General features: G+C 34.1%; 1 protein-coding gene across 1 annotated transcript in view; it reads left to right on the top strand.

Annotated features, from left to right (window-relative positions):
* The window catches only part of TOGARAM1 (TOG array regulator of axonemal microtubules 1), a 92,304-nt gene that overhangs the window by 36,693 nt on the left and 38,147 nt on the right, over positions 1-17,464 (top strand). Inside the window, 4 exon segments of the mRNA XM_074290185.1 lie at positions 9,464-9,598; positions 11,175-11,471; positions 12,315-12,571; positions 15,754-15,986. Of these exon segments, the coding sequence (XP_074146286.1) occupies positions 9,464-9,598; positions 11,175-11,471; positions 12,315-12,571; positions 15,754-15,986 (922 nt within the window).

Here is a 17,464-nt window from a genome sequence, read left to right as displayed (position 1 = left end):
ATAGATGGATGGTTGAAGTAGGCACTGTAAGTCACATAAAGCTTGGTTAGACACTAGAGATTCAAAGGCCATCCACTGCATGAGTCCCCTCCAGTTATCTTGGCTTTTGTCTTGCCACTGGACTCTGAAGACTGGAAGAGAAGGTCAGGCCAATGACTTCATGCAGCCCTGCTTCACTTAAATCCAATTCATGGTCAAATCATTTTATCATTGTTATATCCTTCTAAAGTCCTGTGACAACAGACAAATGACAAAGTCGTGTTAGGTTCTTACTAAGTGCTAAGTCGGTACTTGACAATTCTCTAGTTTCGGCCTTTCCTGGGGAAGAGCTTGCATGCTTAGGAGGAGCAAGTTCATTGATTGAAGTAATTCTTCCCAGAAGCCCTTGCATTATCCCACGCCCCTTCTCTGGGAGGATAAAGAGGACAGCTCTGGAGGAAAAAGGGAGTCTCTGCTCTAGACCAGACTTGAGGGAGCTCTCTGCAGGAAGGGAAATCACTTCTCTGGACCAGAGTTAACGGCAACTGTCTGAAGACAACAGCTCTCTACAGGAAGAAGAATCTGTCTGAGAGATTTGAGTTGACACAGCAGATCTCCTCCCAGAGAGTGATCGGCAGCTTCTGGAGGCAACAGCACATTACAAAGTCGCAGGTATAGACACAACTCTCTACACAGGCAGATCAAGCCATTGGGCTGTCTTCTCACTGTTCTGCTCCTGGCATGAAGAAGTGAATAAAAAAACTGCTCTAAATGCTGTCTGTTTCATCCAATCCTAGCCTGCCTTGCCTCATAGCAGATGGTACAAAAAATATACAAAAACTTTTGCAAAAATGATTCCACTTAATATCAGTACAGGGAATGCGCACACTTATAGGTAATACAAAATCCAGTAGACTCGAAAGACAAACAGTTCTTGTTGCAAAAGAACTCAGCAGATATTGCATCTAAATAGCAACCCTGAGTGAAACAAGGCTGTTAAATAAAGACCCATTTACCAAAATAAAAAGAGTCTCTTTTTCTAGAGTGACCACAGTAATGGGGGATGTTATGAAACTTCCATAGGTTTTGCAATCAAAACCAATCTGGTCAGCAAGCTTATTATATGCCTGCCAAAAGAAATGAATGGCAGGTTCACAACAAAGTGATTGCCCCTTGCAGGAAAGCAACATACTACCATCAGTGCATATGCTACCATCATGATGGATGAAGTCAAAGAAAATTTTTTATGAAAACTTTAAGACACTCATCATCAGTGTGCCAAAAGAGGAGAAGCTTATAGTTCTGAGTGACTTGAATGCCAGAGTAGGTACAAACTACCAGGCATCACAGGAGATCCTTGGAAATATGGAGTCAGAAATAGCAACAACTTACTTCTGAAGACCTATGCATCTCATCACTAATACTGTCTTTTTTTGTTTAAGTACAATAAAACTTCATAGATGCATCAGCAGCAAATGTTGGCATTTAATAGACTATGTCATTATAAGGAAAAGAAACAAACAAAATTTGAGAGATGATACAATGCTAGATCATAGACTTATCCTCTCCAAGGTAAATATTTAATATTTTTGAAAGCAGTGGATTCAAGGCAAGATGATTATCAGAAGACTTGACATTAGCAGATTATAGTACTTCTCTTGAATGTGAATAAATAATTTCTTACTAACTTAGAGGGAAAGCTGAGACATACTGTGGAGCAAAAAAGGAATGGGCAGCTTTCAGAGATTTGAGGTACAACAAAGCTTCTTAAACTGTGGATCATAACTGAATGTAAGAATCACAAAATTATGATTTATTTTCATTAAATGTTTAATTTGTATATTTTTATATAATTACATATGCAAAGTTATATGAAAATTTCTTGGGTGAAAAAAGGTTGTGAAAGGAAAAAGTTTAAGAAGCTGTGGTGTACAGCACCCAACATTAATTCATCTGAACCAGAATACTCTCAAACATAAAGATTGATCTGATAAAAATGATGGGAAAATTCAGAAGTTGATAACTCCTCCCCCCCCCCCACAAAAAAAGAGAGAATTCCACAGGATTTACTCACAGGATAGTTCATCTGTCTCTAAGTATGTAGAGTCTCATCCAAGAAAGCAAACAAAGCTTAGAAAGAAATTCAGTTTTACAGTGATAGTAATAATCTAAAATGCTTTTATGATACCCTGAAGGGTATTTAAGGGCCAAAGACAAAGGTACACCTTACCTACTCAGTGTTGATGGAGCCACATTGATTAGAGATAAGGACTTGATCCTGGAGAGATGGACTGACTATTTCCATAGTGTTTTCAACAGATTATCATCTATCAATGCTGAAGCCATTGACTGTGTACCTCAGATTAAAGTCAATCCCTCTATCCAAACTTCCAACTCTAAAGGAGAAGTTTTGAATACCATTAGACTCCTCTCTTGTGGCAAATAACCTGGTACTGATTCGATCCCAGCTCAGATTTATAATGCAGGTCCTGGTCCATTGTTCTATAAAAACTGACTAAAATTTTCTGGTGACAAAAAAAGGTTATCTTCAAGGAGTTAAAGGATATCTCCTTTGCCCATCTCTATCAAGTTAAAAGAAATCGATTGTCCAAAGACAATCAAGGGGTGAGGGTTGTCTCTACATTAATCATTTCCAGCAAGATTCTTGCCAGAATCCTCCTTAGTACACTGACCCTTCACCTAGAAGATGATCATCTACCCAAGAGCCAGTGTGGATTCAGAAAGAGCTGAGGAATGATCAATGTGATGTTTGTTACCTGCTAGCTCCAAGAAAAATGACAGGAGTAAAATAGAGATCTATATACATTTGTCTACCTAACCAAGGTCATGATATGGTCAGCCATGAAGGTTTGTGGAAAACCATAACAAAATTTGTTTGCCTAGAGAAGTTCATTGATATTGTATGCCAGTTTTATGATAGCATGTTTGCTTTGGGCTTTGGATAATGGAAGATCAGTTGGAATAAAGGAAGGCTATGTGCTTTACTTGTGCATATTTTAGGATGATTCTTTCGGCAGTCTCCTCAGATGCCTTCAGTGAAAATGAAAATGACATGTAACTGAAGGCAAATTATGTTAACTTGAAAAGTCTAAAGAAAGTTAGGTCTCAACTTTTTGTTCTCTGATGATTGTTCACTCAGTGCAGCCCCTGAGGCTGAATTGCAACAAAGTATGGATCAGTTCTCTGCTGCTTGTGCTGATTTTAGTCTTAACACCATCTTTGTGTGGAACCATCAGTTATTACAAGTAAATGGAGAGATATTGAATGTTAGGGGTAACTTCATTTAGCTTAGCAATATACTTTGCATGGATATATACATAGATGATGAGGTTGACATATGCTTTACCAAAGCTAGTTCAGTGTTTGGAAGACTGAGAGAAAGTGTGGGAGAAAAGAGGTATTAGATTGTCTACCAAATTAAAGCTTTGCAGAACTGTTATGCTGACCTCATTGTTGTATGCCCGTGAAATCAGGACAATCTGCCAGCACCATGCCATGAAACTGAATTGTTTCCATTTGAATTGTCTTAGGAAGATTCTGAACATCACCTGCAGAAAATTACTGGACATTGAGGTGCTTTCTCAAATTATACTGCCAAGCATTCAAACGCTACTGCAAAGAGTGCAGTTGCAGTGGGCTGTCCACAATTTGAATGCCAAACACATATTTGCCTACAGAGAACTCTGCACAAGACAAGCTCTCACATGGAAGTCAGAAGAAGTAATACAAGCACACTTTCAAGATTTACCTGAAAAACTTTGGAATTATTCGTGTGACATAGAAGATGCTGTCATAGAACTACCTAGCATGGTGTGCCTGCATCAAAGGAAGATGCTATGCTCTCTGAGCAAAGCAGAGTTGTTGTAGCTCAAAAAAAAAATGTGAGATGCCCAAATTTACAGTTATTTCCACTTCATATGTTCATGTATTAGATCTGTGGTAGAGTCCCAACATAATGGTTCTCTTCAAGAGTGGAGGGTACCAACCTACCAAGTTGTATGTCTTATAAATAGCTTTTTGCATTTTGCTTCCTTATTATTAAAATGAGTGGTCCTTGATGGCAAAAGTTTTGTTTTCCCTTTTTTTTTGCATTTATTCACAACACTTAGCACATTGCCTGTACGTGCTATAATAAATATAGTATGTATTTAATAACTTTTAGTTTGAAGGAAGGGGAAGGAAGAGACAAAAGTTAGACATAAAATAGTATACCTCCCTAAAAAAAAAGAAAAGAAAAGAGGGTTTCTAAGCATTTGTTAAATACATAAAAGAAAATTCAAGTCTAGACAAGGCAGTAGGATACCTTTGAAAATTACATGTTGAACTTACATATTTTAAAAGAAAAGTAAGCTGCATTTTTATAATACAGACTCACAGTTTCATGTACAGTTATTTTTTTCTGTGCCCTGCATATTACTTGCAAGTTAGAAAAGCCTAAGTTTAAATCCTTCCTTGGTGACTTATTGACTGTGACTGAGCAAGTCACTTAACCACTCTTAGCTTTAATTGTCTTATCTATAAAATGGGAATAAGAATGGCAGCTACTTCACAAGGTTGTTGTAAAGATCAAATGAGGTACTCTTTGCTCAATAGAGAAATAAGACAGACAAGAACAATACCAGTTTAGAATATAAAAAATAAAATCTTTGCAGAGAAAAATGCTGATAGCCTATGACAACAGTTTAACACATGACAAAAAATGGTGCAGGGAAAAACAAATTTATATAAAGCCATCCTAAGTTCTTTTAAAGATGAAACCGGAAGAACAACAAATGGACGATACAACAAAGATTTCCCAGGTTCTTTTTAATGGGCTGTTTCCTCTATCAGTGTTGAAAGACAGATATAGCGACAACTGTGGAACTAGCCCAGAGATGTGCATAAGAGGTCAGAGTTGGAAGTCAAATAGTTGTGAATGCATTTTGGGATCTATTCTCAAGGTGTCTGAATTTATGTACACATTGAGAGTATCCTTGATGAAAGTATAAAAAAGGAACTTTGCAAATTATCTAATATAGCAAATCACAAAATTGCCTGAAAGGTATAAAGAATATACAGAATTTCATTGTGACTGTTGTCTGTTGATTATTTAAAAACAACAACAACATACTTTTGAAAAGGGAAAATAAAACACTAACATTCTCTGGCAATAACATATTTCCTGTGCTTAATATTAAATCATATAAAGTTTCTTGAAAAATGAAACAATGGAAATAACTTAGCTCATACTTCTTTCTTCATCGTGGAAGATGTCCATTGTAGAGTCCAAATGGTCATTATGTACAGTATACCTCTCACTATACTTCTCAGTGAGCAGGGTCCTGGTAGGCAACTATGCCAAAGAGAGAGAGGGGTTCCTTGACAAGACATGGTCCTGCTTTGGGCCTCTGCCGGGTCCTGGCAGAGAAGTAAGTGAGAGAGATAAAGAGGGGTTAACACTGAAAAGATGGTGTTTTCTTGCTTATGTATACCTGACTATTGCCTGGGGAAGCTCCTTGAAAGTAGAAACTAGGTCAGTTTTAACTTTAATCCATCTCCCAAGTACATTGTCTGACACATAGTTGGTGGGCCTATTGGTTCGTTAAGTTGATGTCAGAGTTCTAAAGAGGTTTCTGTTCAAGGACCACATATTGATAGAATTAAATCTTGGAATATTGCAAAGTCTCCTTAGTTAGGATTGTAATCTCTCAAAAGAGTTTAACTTGACTATATACTGAGGAAAAAAACAAGTAGATGAAGAATGTCATTGTCCTGATTGTTAGCCCCAAATTATTTTGTGGCTAAAAAACAAAAATATGGCAGTCATGTAGGGAGGGTAAAGGATTAAGAAGTGAGGACGTAGATCATTTCAAAGAAATATGAAAAGGTTTCTTTGAAGTGGTATAGAATGCAGTAATTAGAATCAGAAGAAAAATTTATACTACAACATCAGTATTATAAAAGTATATATATATATATATATATATATATATACTTACATGTATATGTGTATATGTATATATATATATATATATATATACATATATATATATGAGATGCTAAACAATAAAATGAACAGAACAAGGACAGTTATACAATAACTACACTATATATATATTATGTATTACAACTACTCTGCAAAGATAGCTTTGTGATATGTAAGCTATTAGAAATATGATCACTAAAATGACTCTCCATAAGTCCAGAGCCTTAGGATGAAACATACTTTCCACCTTTACATAAAAGTAATTAAATTTAAAATACAAAACAATACATGCACAAATATACATAAATGAAAAAATTTATTTTGCTTGACTATATGTATCTATTAAAAGGAATTTCTTTCTTTCCTCTTTTTTCTTTTGTGCAATTTTTTGTGATCCCTATCAAGAATTTGTTCCCTGTTTCTCTATTTCCTAAAGCCTTTAATATATTTCCACCATGATATTACTTAACTTTTCTCTCTCTCCAATTTCCTCTATTAGTGGTTTCTCTTTCTAATTAATGTTTTTTTATAAAATTTTGTTGTATATAACCTCTTGCCCTTTTAATTTCTTCTTTTTGAACAAATTTTACCTGCTCCTTGTCATACTCTATTGTACTAAACTTTCACTAAAGCTCATAGTATGTATGAAAACATTTACTTCCTTGTGTTTAATACATACCTCTTGTTGATATTTATTTTATTGCTTAGATCATGAGTATAATTCTTATTTTTCTTAGTTTCTATACTTATCAAGCTCCTTTTGTTATCACTAGTTCTTTTCTTGGGTATCTAGTTTGGCATGTATTTCTGGACCTTTTTTCCCTTTCATCTTCCTTTTCATATTTCTTTTCAAATCAAAAACTCCATTTTTCTTGTACCTTACTTAAGCCACCATCCAGAAATCTAAATCTTAATTGTCTTATCATCATCTTTAATTTGTAAGCTCCCCCTTAAAAGCCCCCTTACCAGACCTAGAAAATATAACAGACCATATCCTGACAAGGAAATCCTAGGAAAAGGATAAATATTTTATCCATCCCAGGGCAACATAAGGAGACATAAAGAGAGTTGTGTAGACATTGAAGATGGAAGCTGATACAGACCATGCTATATGCAGAATACACCACTGATCGGGGAGAGGCTAGGAACCATGGCAAGACCCATATGGGGACATCCCTAGACTTATCCCAAGGGGGATGTAAACAGGTGTAAATTGGTAGTTTTGTTGCTACTACACAATTCTAGGTCGTAAATCCAGGGTGGACTGGTGAGAGGGGGTGTTTAAATCCTTATCCCATTCATCCCTACCTCCCGCCCCCCCTAAGAAAAAAGATCAAGTTCAGAAACAAGCAACAGTCATTTGGCTCAGACTTCAGAAGGAGAATGGGTTATCATTTCCAGCATCCAGCTCAGTATAAAACATAGAGGAATATTCAAGGCAGAAATCCCAGAACAAAGGAAAACCTGCAGTTCCATTACTTAAATCAATAGTTTTCCAGCTGATTGACTGTCAGAATCTAACAGCATTCTGCTATTGCTCAGACCCAGACCCAAATCAGAGACTTGCAGGGTATAAATGGGCATGGAAAATGGAGCAATCATTAGATTATGTCCTCCTTCACACGATTTTCAAGTCCTTAATCTGAACTTTTCCTGAGGTCCTGGAACAACATAATTTTTAGTACTCCAAGAAAGCAGCAATAGAAAATCATTCCAGACCTTCCTTTCAGGGGTGCTAGAGCTTAGCCTTAACATCATGTCCAAAGTCAAGAAGTGGTCTAAAAGAATGAATAAGCAAACAAACAAAAAAAGAATCCCACCATAAAAAGCTATTATACTGGCCAGGAGGGCTCAATGACTCCCAAAACATTTACAGGGAAAGTCTCAAATGAGATTAGGCATGGATTAAACTAGAATTCCCAAAAGAAATGGAGCCCGAGTTTAAAAAAAGAAAATTTAAAAAATATTTTGGTTAGTGTAATGAGAGGGCTAAAGGAAAAAAATGGAAAAGAAATAAGAACTATAGAAGAAAGAATTGGAAAGGAAATTAACAGCTTGATACAAGATGTAAAAATAAAATTTAAAAACCCTTACTGAAGCAGTTAACTCTCTGAAAATTGAAATGAAACTAATTAGAAGCAATACAGTAATCTAAAACAATTCCAATAGAATTAGGATGGGAATTGCTATACACATTCAGAGAAAGAACTATTGAGATTAAATGCAAATTGAAACATACTATTTTCACTTTTTCTTTCTTTGTAGTTTTTCCCTTTTCTGATTTTTCTTTCACAATATAAATATGGAAATATATTTGGTTGCTGTCTTGAGAAGGGAGGAAGGGAGAAAATTTTGGAACTCAAAATCTTACAAAAATGAGTGTTGAAAATTATCTTTACATGTAGTTGGGGGAAATACTATTAAGTGGGGAGGGGAGATTGGGGGGGAAAAGCCAGAAGAAAATGGAAATTATTTCATAACAAAAATAGCTGAACTTGAAAATAGATTGAAAAGAGATAATCTAAGAATCATTTGACTACTTAAAATAAATGACCAAAAAAGAACTTAGATATTCCATTTCAGGAAATCAAAAGAAAACTGTCTGGATCTCTTAGGACTAGGAGGCAAGGTGGAAACAGAAGGAATCAACTGCTTAATCTATGGAAGAAACTCCAAAATGGAAACTTCCAAGAACATTATAGCCAAAGTTCAGTTTGTTTCCAGTTCAAAGGAAAAAAAAAATACACCTTTGAATTCTGGTCACTTTCCCTATCCTACTGTCTCATCTGAAGGTCCACACTTCATTTTACAATGATTTAAATTTTCAACTTTTGTCATTCTAATTAATTACTGTTTAGAAATTCAGAATTCCTAGTGATGTTTTGTAGGATCCTTCTGACAGTACCATTCATTTCTGTGTGATTTACCAGACATGGGTGACCATCCTTAGATCTGTTGCAGGATACTCTCTATTACATATTTGATTCATGTCCTAGGAAGTCAGCACACTTCCCACTTGATTATATGGTTATATCAGGCCAATAAAATGGTTTAATCTATACCTCTCAATCAACAGTTCACTGCTACCACCCATCTGTTCTTCTGGGAGCCACAGATGTCCTTACTGTTGTTCTGTGGATCTCATTGTCCTTCCCCAAAGCTAAGGAAGCTTCTTCTACAGAAGATCCAGATCCATCCATGACTGTACTACAGAGCTCCACCAGCCCCAAGTCCATTTTGCCTTTATTTGTCAATCTTTTGGCTTCTAAATATCTAATCTTACTGATTTTGTTACTTTGGATTTCTCTCTATTTCCTTAGAATTTCTTTTAGAGTCTTAACTTTCAGACCTAGAAGAGAGACCTTACTGATTACTGCTTCTTATGCCTCCTCTTTCCAAATGCTTTATCCTTTTACCATTTGTCTTAAAGTTACCCAGTATAAACAGTCTCTTCATGAAATATAATTTACATGCTTTACTTTTTTCCTTCTCCAAAAGGTACTGCTGGGTCTCATCAAACAAATATTTCAGGGAAATGTGGACAACTAGGCTTTTCACAGATAAGTGGGAAAAGTGGCAGTGTGGATTCTGATTTGCAATTTTTAGGATCAAATAACAGTCGTCAAGATAAAGGTATAAATACTAATTTGTTTTATAGTTTGTATTATTCAGAAGTAAGCAACAGTCATAAACTGTACTTAGAGTGTTTATAATTGATATGTGATAGATAGCTTCTTCAGAATCATATAAATAAGAAAAGCATGTTGTATCAACAGAACTGAATTATTTTTAGAAATTTGTTTATATTTAATACATAGCACTATATGATGCTTTTCTAGGAATCTTGATTCTAAATATATTGATCTCTGTTGTGAAATAACTTATCTTAAATAATATTTCATCAATCACACCATTTCTGGAAAAGTGTTATAATAATCATTTTCCCAGATAGTTTTAACTTTTTGAGTTGGTAAAAATCTTCCAACCAAGAAGATAAGCTTATCGCTCAACAAGCATCCCTTTCTAAAGTTATGTAAGGTAGAATATGAGTTATAACTAGTTATAATGGCAAATATGCCACTAAATGCCAGAAACTAAAGCTGGTAGATTGAGACTGCTGCAACTCTGAGATGAATATGTGAGCTGTTATAGGGTTAGAGCTTTTCTAGTGCATGGAACAGCTAAATCCTACAGTAATATGACAACCCCCCAGGAGAAGGTACATATTAGGAAGGATGACCTGAACTAGCTTAGAAGTAGAGGAGGGAAAAGTTTCTATATTAGTCAACAATTGTATCAGGCCTATGAGTGTCTGCTATTCTTTTATAATAAAGCTGTTTCCCATAGTCTGCCTAAGTAAAGATTCTTAACCTGAAGTCTATGAACTTGTTTTAAAAATAATTTAATTATTGTATTAATATAATAAGGATCCATTGTATTTTATGTCATTTATTTAAGAACCTCTACATTTAAAGTGTTTTAGTGTCTTATGAGTAAATGATGTGATAAAGTATGTAAATGTCCTAAGTATAACAAAATAGGTAAATAATTAGGCAAAAAAAATTAGGAAACGCTAGTTCTGGGTTTAATCACTAAGTATATTTTGATCTTTTGTCAATTTCATGAGGATGCCTATACCTGTAAAATATATATATATAGTCTGTGGCAGGGCCTGACCCTGCCCAAATTAAGGATAAATTAGACGAAATATAAACACTTAAGAATCTCTGATTTCGTAGTATGGGTATTCCCTCTACTAGTACAGATTGTGGCTTCTTAGTAGATCATCTTTGAGAATTGATATGAATGAAAGAGTCATCATCTGTGGGCAAGAACATGATAAACTTTTCCAAACTTAACTAGGCTGGCCTTAGCTGTGATGAATGAATAGTCTATTGCCAGGCCAGTTTTGAAGCTTTTACAGGGTGGTAGGATCTTCCAAGGCTTTCACTGTACTACTGTATTTACCCAAGGTATGCAATGAGTTACAGGAAAAAAAAGACTAAAATATATGAAAATTTGCTTTCATCTTTAATAAATCATAAAGTTCTATTTATATAAAAGAATTGTTTTAAAATAAGTTTTATGATTTATAAAAAAAAGAAAAAGACTAAAGTGATAAATCCAGGAAATTATTTAAAATTGAGGGGGAAAGTGTTTGAGTTAGATAAGTATATATAAATAATATATTCTCTTTTATTTTATACAGTGTGCACAAGTCTAAATTTTGGCAGTAAAACTCAGCAAATCTTTAATAGCCCTGCAGAGAATACTTTATCATATGCTAGTCCCATTACAAACCAGGGAGCTTTCATCCTTCCAAACTATCCACTCTCATCACCTCGAACCAGCCCAAAGCACACATCTCCTCTTAATGGATCTCCAAAGAAATCTCAAGATAATTCTGTTAACTTCTCAAATTCCTGGCCTCTTAAAAGTTTTGAAGGGCTACCAAAGCCAAGTTCACAGAAAAAGCTCTTTGGTCAAAAATCAATGGATGCTTCAGGTAAAAATGATGAAAAAAAAATTAATTCTCTCTCTCTTTCCGCTCCCTCTCTCCCCCCAACAATTAGGGTTAAATAACTTGCCCACGGTCACACACCTATGAAGTGTTGTGTCAGAGGTCAGATTTGAACTCAGGTCCTCCTGACTTCAGGGCTAGTACTCTATCCACTATGCCATCTAGCTGCCCAACTCTCTGTGTTTTTATGTATAAGTTTAAATTCAACTGGAATTAGCATAAACTCAATAGTTTTGAAACACTTGCCTTAGTATTCTGGGAACAAAAATAAACAACATATTGGTGCTATAATGTACAAGTCATTAGATTCCAACCCAAAAGTCATTTTTTCCCTTAAAATATTTATACAAACTATATAGAGTCTTTTACTGGTTTCCCTAAATTTTACCAGCAACCAGTTATTTACAGAATTTCATATTGAACAGCATGTCATTTGGATAGCCAACATCATGTAAAGAATTTCTGATGTTCAATATCAACTGAATTATATTTTTTAAATATCCCACCCTATGTCTTGAACAGTTTAATTTACCAGGTGATTCAAAAACATTCCTCAAGAGAGTGTTTTCTAATTTTGTTTATTTTGAACACTGAAAATTATTTTTTCTTGTCAAATATACTGTATTTTTGAGTAATATTCATATTTATATCAAGTAGTAGAATTGCTTTTAATTTTGATTTTGTTATGTAAAATTTATCACTCTCTTTTATATTATTTTTGATAGAAAGAATGTGATTTTGTTTAAAATACTGTATTTCAGACTCTTATGCACTCTAATTCTTTGCTTATGTCATTCTATAAATTGACAAAATATCTGTTTTATGCAGGAGAAAATTCACAAGAAAAACCTTCTCCAATACAACTTAAACCTGCATTGGTGAGATCACCATCTTCCCGGAGAGGCCTAAATGGAACAAAACCAGTTCCACCAATTCCACGGGGTATAAGCCTATTGCCTGATAAAGCAGATTTTATCACTGTGGAACATGAAAAAAAAGATCATATTTGGAGGAATGAAAAAGACAATCTTGAAGTTGATCTTTCTGAATTAAATGTCAGAGATAAGGAATCAGATCAGGAAGAGGTTAGACCTATATGACTTTTAAAATATTTATTGTTATTTTCTTTATAACTTGGTTATTATGAATTATTTTAGAATAACAACAATAGCACTATCTTTTTTTTTTTTACAATAAATTGACTAATAAGTAAAATGAAAAGAATCAATATAATACTTTGATGTACAATCAGGTTCATTGATTTGAGAGTGATACTAATACTGCTCCATTTTAAAAGACTTAAAATTTAAACATCATTATGTAGACTTAATTCACAAAGTATTAATATTAAAAAGAAAGAAATTAATCCTCTATATAGATGCTCAGGAGAAAAAAAATCAAACAATCCTTGTGCCATTTTCCCTTAATTTGGTTGTGGCAAGAGAAAATAATATCCACAGTTAAGTTATAAAGGTAAAGAAATTTACAGTATATGCTATGTTTTCAATTAGCTTTTTTGTAGATTTTTGTTATATTTGAAATCATATATACCATAGAATAACCCTAAAAATTGAGTGGAACAAAAAAAGCTCATTTGAACCATACATATATATATATATATATATATATATATATATATATATATATATGTATGTGTGTGTGTATATATATATATATATATACACACACACACATAAACACATATACATTTATTGAATCAGTTGTCTTAGCTTGGTCAGCCATAGTATAACTACTTTCATTCTTTGCTATTATCTTAATCTACTTAGTTAAAAATGCATTATGTTTTCTTTGGTGAAAATGAAATTTGGAAAGAATTGTTTATTTTATGGCCAGGACTGTATTCAGAATGTCACAGAAGAAAAGACCATTTAGCAAAGTCATCAGTTCACATGGTGCTTCTGCTTACATTTCTATTCTTATAGCAAATTGTTAGTTTTTAGAAAGTCTTCTACCTTCTGGTGACTTACTTTTTCCCCCATTTTTTTAGTATAGCTTTTTATTGATAAAACATATGCATGGGTAATTTTTCAACATTGACCCTTGCAAAAACTTCTGTTCCAACTTTTCTCCTCCTTTCCTCCACCTCCTCCCCTAGAAGGCAGGTAGTCCCATACATGTGAAATATGAAATATGTTAAAGTATATGTTAAATACAATATACATATACATATTTATACAATTATCTTGCTCCACAAGAAAAATTGGATTTAGAAAAAAGGTAAAACTAACCTGAGAAGAAAAACAAAATTGCAAGAAAACAATAACAGAAAGAGTGGAAATGCTATGTTGTGATCCACACTCATTTCCCAGTGTTCTTTCACTGGGTGTAATTGGTTCTGTACATTACTGATCAATTGGAACTGATTTGGATCCTCTCATTGTTGAAGTAGCCACTTCCATCAGAATTGATCCTCATATAGTATTGTTGAAGTGTATAATGATCTTCTGATCCTGCTCATTTCACTCAGCATCAGTTCATGTAAGTCTCTCCAGGCCTCTCTGAAATCATCCTGCTGGTCATTTCTTACAGAACAATAATATTCCATAACATTCACAATTTACTCAACAATTCTCCAATTGGTGGGCATCCTCTCAATTTCCAGTTTCTAGCCACTACAAAAAAGGACTGCCACAAACATTTTTGCACATGTGGGTCCCTTTCTCTTCTTTAAGATCTCTTTGGTATATAAGCTCAGTAGTAACAATGCTGGATCAAAGGGTATGCACAGTTTGATAACTTTTTGAGCATAGTTCCAAATTGCTCTCCAGAATGGTTGTATCTGTTCAGAGTTCCACCAACAATGTGTCAGTGTCCCAGATTTCCCACATCCCCTTCAACATTCGTCATTATCTTTTCCTGTCAGCCAATCTGAGAGGTATGTAGTGGTATCTCAGAGTTGTCTTAATTTGGATTTCTCTGATCAGTAATGATTTGGAACATTTTTTCATATGAGTAGAAATAGTTTCATCTAATTTCTTATAAATTAGAGTGGTGACTTACTTTTAAGTGTTTACTGAAACCTGTCTTGTAGATATAAAATGTAAAACTTTTTGAAATTCAAACAATCCAGGTCAACTCACTAAAGGTTTTATAAATACTTGTCATATGCAAAACACTGTACTTGGTGCTGGGGAATACAAGATAGTACTTCTTTTTTTAAAAAATTATACTTCTTGAAGTAATTTGTAGAAATGCTCCTTAAATGGTTAGTCTTATGAATATGTATCTAAATCAAAGTACAAATCACTAATTTTCTAAGCATAACTCATTAATTTTCCCCCCAAAGTTTTGTCCCGAAATGTTTATATGCTAGGATTTAGGTTAATGACAACTTTTTCAATATATTGTGTAGAGTCATACTGGGTAACTTTGGATAAATCTGTTAACCCTTCAATGCTCTAAGTAATTAATCTCTGATACCATAAAATGAAGAAAAGGTGCCTAGCTGGGTGGGTAGAGACAATTTCCTTATCTGAGAATTCCATACCCCAGGAAAATTATAGGAAATTATACATCCCCATACTTTAATTTGTGCTATATTGTGTATTACCAAGGAGATTTTTAAGTTTTTGGTAGTTCCATTAAAGCCACATAATCATAACAACCAATTATGGCCTCCATTTAGTTAATTGTGAGAAGTTAGTGTGTTAATTTCCCTTTTTCTTGACCTTCCGAACATTCTTTCAGATTCTTGACTGTAAAGCTTTCTGCAAATTACATTGTTATTTTTTAATTCCCATTCTTCAAGAAATACTTGGTACCCAATTGCTTAATGGAAGTTAAGCCCTAAAAAAGAGTCCCCTATTGCTAATAAAGGTGCACGTTCCATAAGGTTGCCAGGTTTTTCAACAGTATCATCAAAGCACATTAACAAACCTCATTGTAAAGTTATTCATTACAATCTCTCCCAGATTACATTCCTACATAATAATTATTCATATAGGGGCAACTAGGTGGCGCAGTGGATAGAGCACCAGCTTTGAATTCAGGAGGACCCGAGTTCAAATTTGGTCTCAGACACTCAACACGTCCTAGCTGTGTGACCCTGGGCAAGTCACTTAACCCCAGCCTCAAAAAGAAAATAATAATAATTATTATTCATATAGAATTAACTTTTCCTTGTGTTTTACTTTTTATCCTAACATGATGTCTTCACAGAACAAATTAATGATTTAAGATATGGCTGCTAAAAAAAAGAAAAAGCTTAAATCAATCTATAAATTTAATTCTTTTCAATATTTTTTAGATGCAGAGCTCTCTTAGATCTCTTCGAAATAGTGCAGCTAAGAAAAGAGCAAAGCTGAGTGGCAGTACTTCTGACCTTGAAAGTCCTGATTCTGCAATTAAACTTGACTTGACTTTGGACTCCCCATCCCGGTCATCCTCTCCAAATATCAGCTCATACAGTGAAAGTGGAGTTTACAGCCAAGAGTCCTTGACTTCTTCTCTGTCAACAACTCCTCAGGGAAAGAGAATAATGTGTGTTGGGCCTTTTAACAAGTACATGTTAATATTCATTCTGTGCATTGTTGATACTGTATTAGGCTGAAGTACTTTGTAATATAAACTAGCTTTAGAATTAATATTTACAAGTTTCCGTTTCATTTTTGACTTCTTGGGTTTTAATTTCCTTTTTCTAAACTACCACATCTGTTCTTGTCTACAAGTTACTGATATTAATGACTATATTTCAGCTTGTCAAGTTTCCATTAGTCTTCAGGAAACACAAATTCATACTTCTTAAACCACTACTACTTTGATCTAACTTTGCTATTGATAACTAGGTCTTTCTACCACTTAGTTTGTACCTCAGTCTTCCAAATTGGGTGTGAGGTAGAGTCTTCTGAAGGGTATTCTCATAACAAGAATTTAATTCAACTGTACTTAAAGTCACCTGGCCATCTTCACAGCCCTAGAAAAATTATAGTTGTTCATTCAGTTTCTAGTGACCATTTTGCTATTCCTACATTGCCATTAGAACTCCAGCGACTCTGTAACAAAAGTCCTAAGCTAGATTTTTGAGCTTGTCTGTGTTCTCTGTTTAGTTTTTGGGAGTTTTTGCTCCTCACTTTCATGTAAGTTGTATAGAAAGTATTTAATACATAAAAGAATTGATCATTGCTATTTAAACTTTGCCTTCTCTAGTAAGTAAATGTCGTCTTTTAGAAGTAAGATATAATGGAAAGAACTTTAGGTTAATAAACAGAAAGCATAGATTCCTATCTTAGCTCTACCACTTTTTCTAAGTTTGAGCAAATAACTTCATTTCTCTGGATCTCACTTTCCTGTAAAAGAAAGAGATAAGAATAGGTGATCTCTAAGGTTCTTTTCAGTTTCACAATTTTGTGATCCTAACAAATATTTAAAATAAAGTTAAACTTGTAATGGTTTAAGTAAAGGATAGCTAAAACTTATTAGTTGCATAATCAAAAGAAAAAAACTAAAATAGTTTGAAAAATTAGTACAAAATGCTTGATACTTGAATCACTAAATCTAAGAGACTGATTACATGTCCTAGACCTTATTGTGAAAAGTTTATCTCTTCAAATGATAACCTGTGTATTTCAATCTTTAAAATGTGTTGCTACTGAAGGTTTTTTTTTCCTTACTCAGAATTCTTTTGTTGTAGTTAATATGTCAAATCAGAGTAGTAAAATAGCATGATCAGAGCAGAATTTTTAGATCAATGGATGTCTCCTTAGTCTTCCTAAAAAGGCATTTATATTAGGTAATGCTGAGATCTGTACTATTATATAGAACTGGAAGAGACCCTAGAAATCTGTTAATTAACAAGCATTCATTAAACACAAATCAATGTGGTAGGCTTTGGGGATACCCATATAAACAATGAAACATTCCTATTGGAATATAGGATCTTAGCCCCTCATTTTATAGAGAAAGAAACATGGCCCAGAGAGAAGTGAATTTTCCTACATCAATTTCCAACATCCTCTGAT

The sequence above is a fragment of the Sminthopsis crassicaudata genome, chromosome 2 (genome assembly GCF_048593235.1).
Source record: "Sminthopsis crassicaudata isolate SCR6 chromosome 2, ASM4859323v1, whole genome shotgun sequence".
Taxonomy (NCBI): domain Eukaryota; kingdom Metazoa; phylum Chordata; class Mammalia; order Dasyuromorphia; family Dasyuridae; genus Sminthopsis; species Sminthopsis crassicaudata.
The sequence above is the reverse complement of the archived record's forward strand: the minus strand, read 5'-3'. Positions and strand labels throughout refer to the sequence as shown.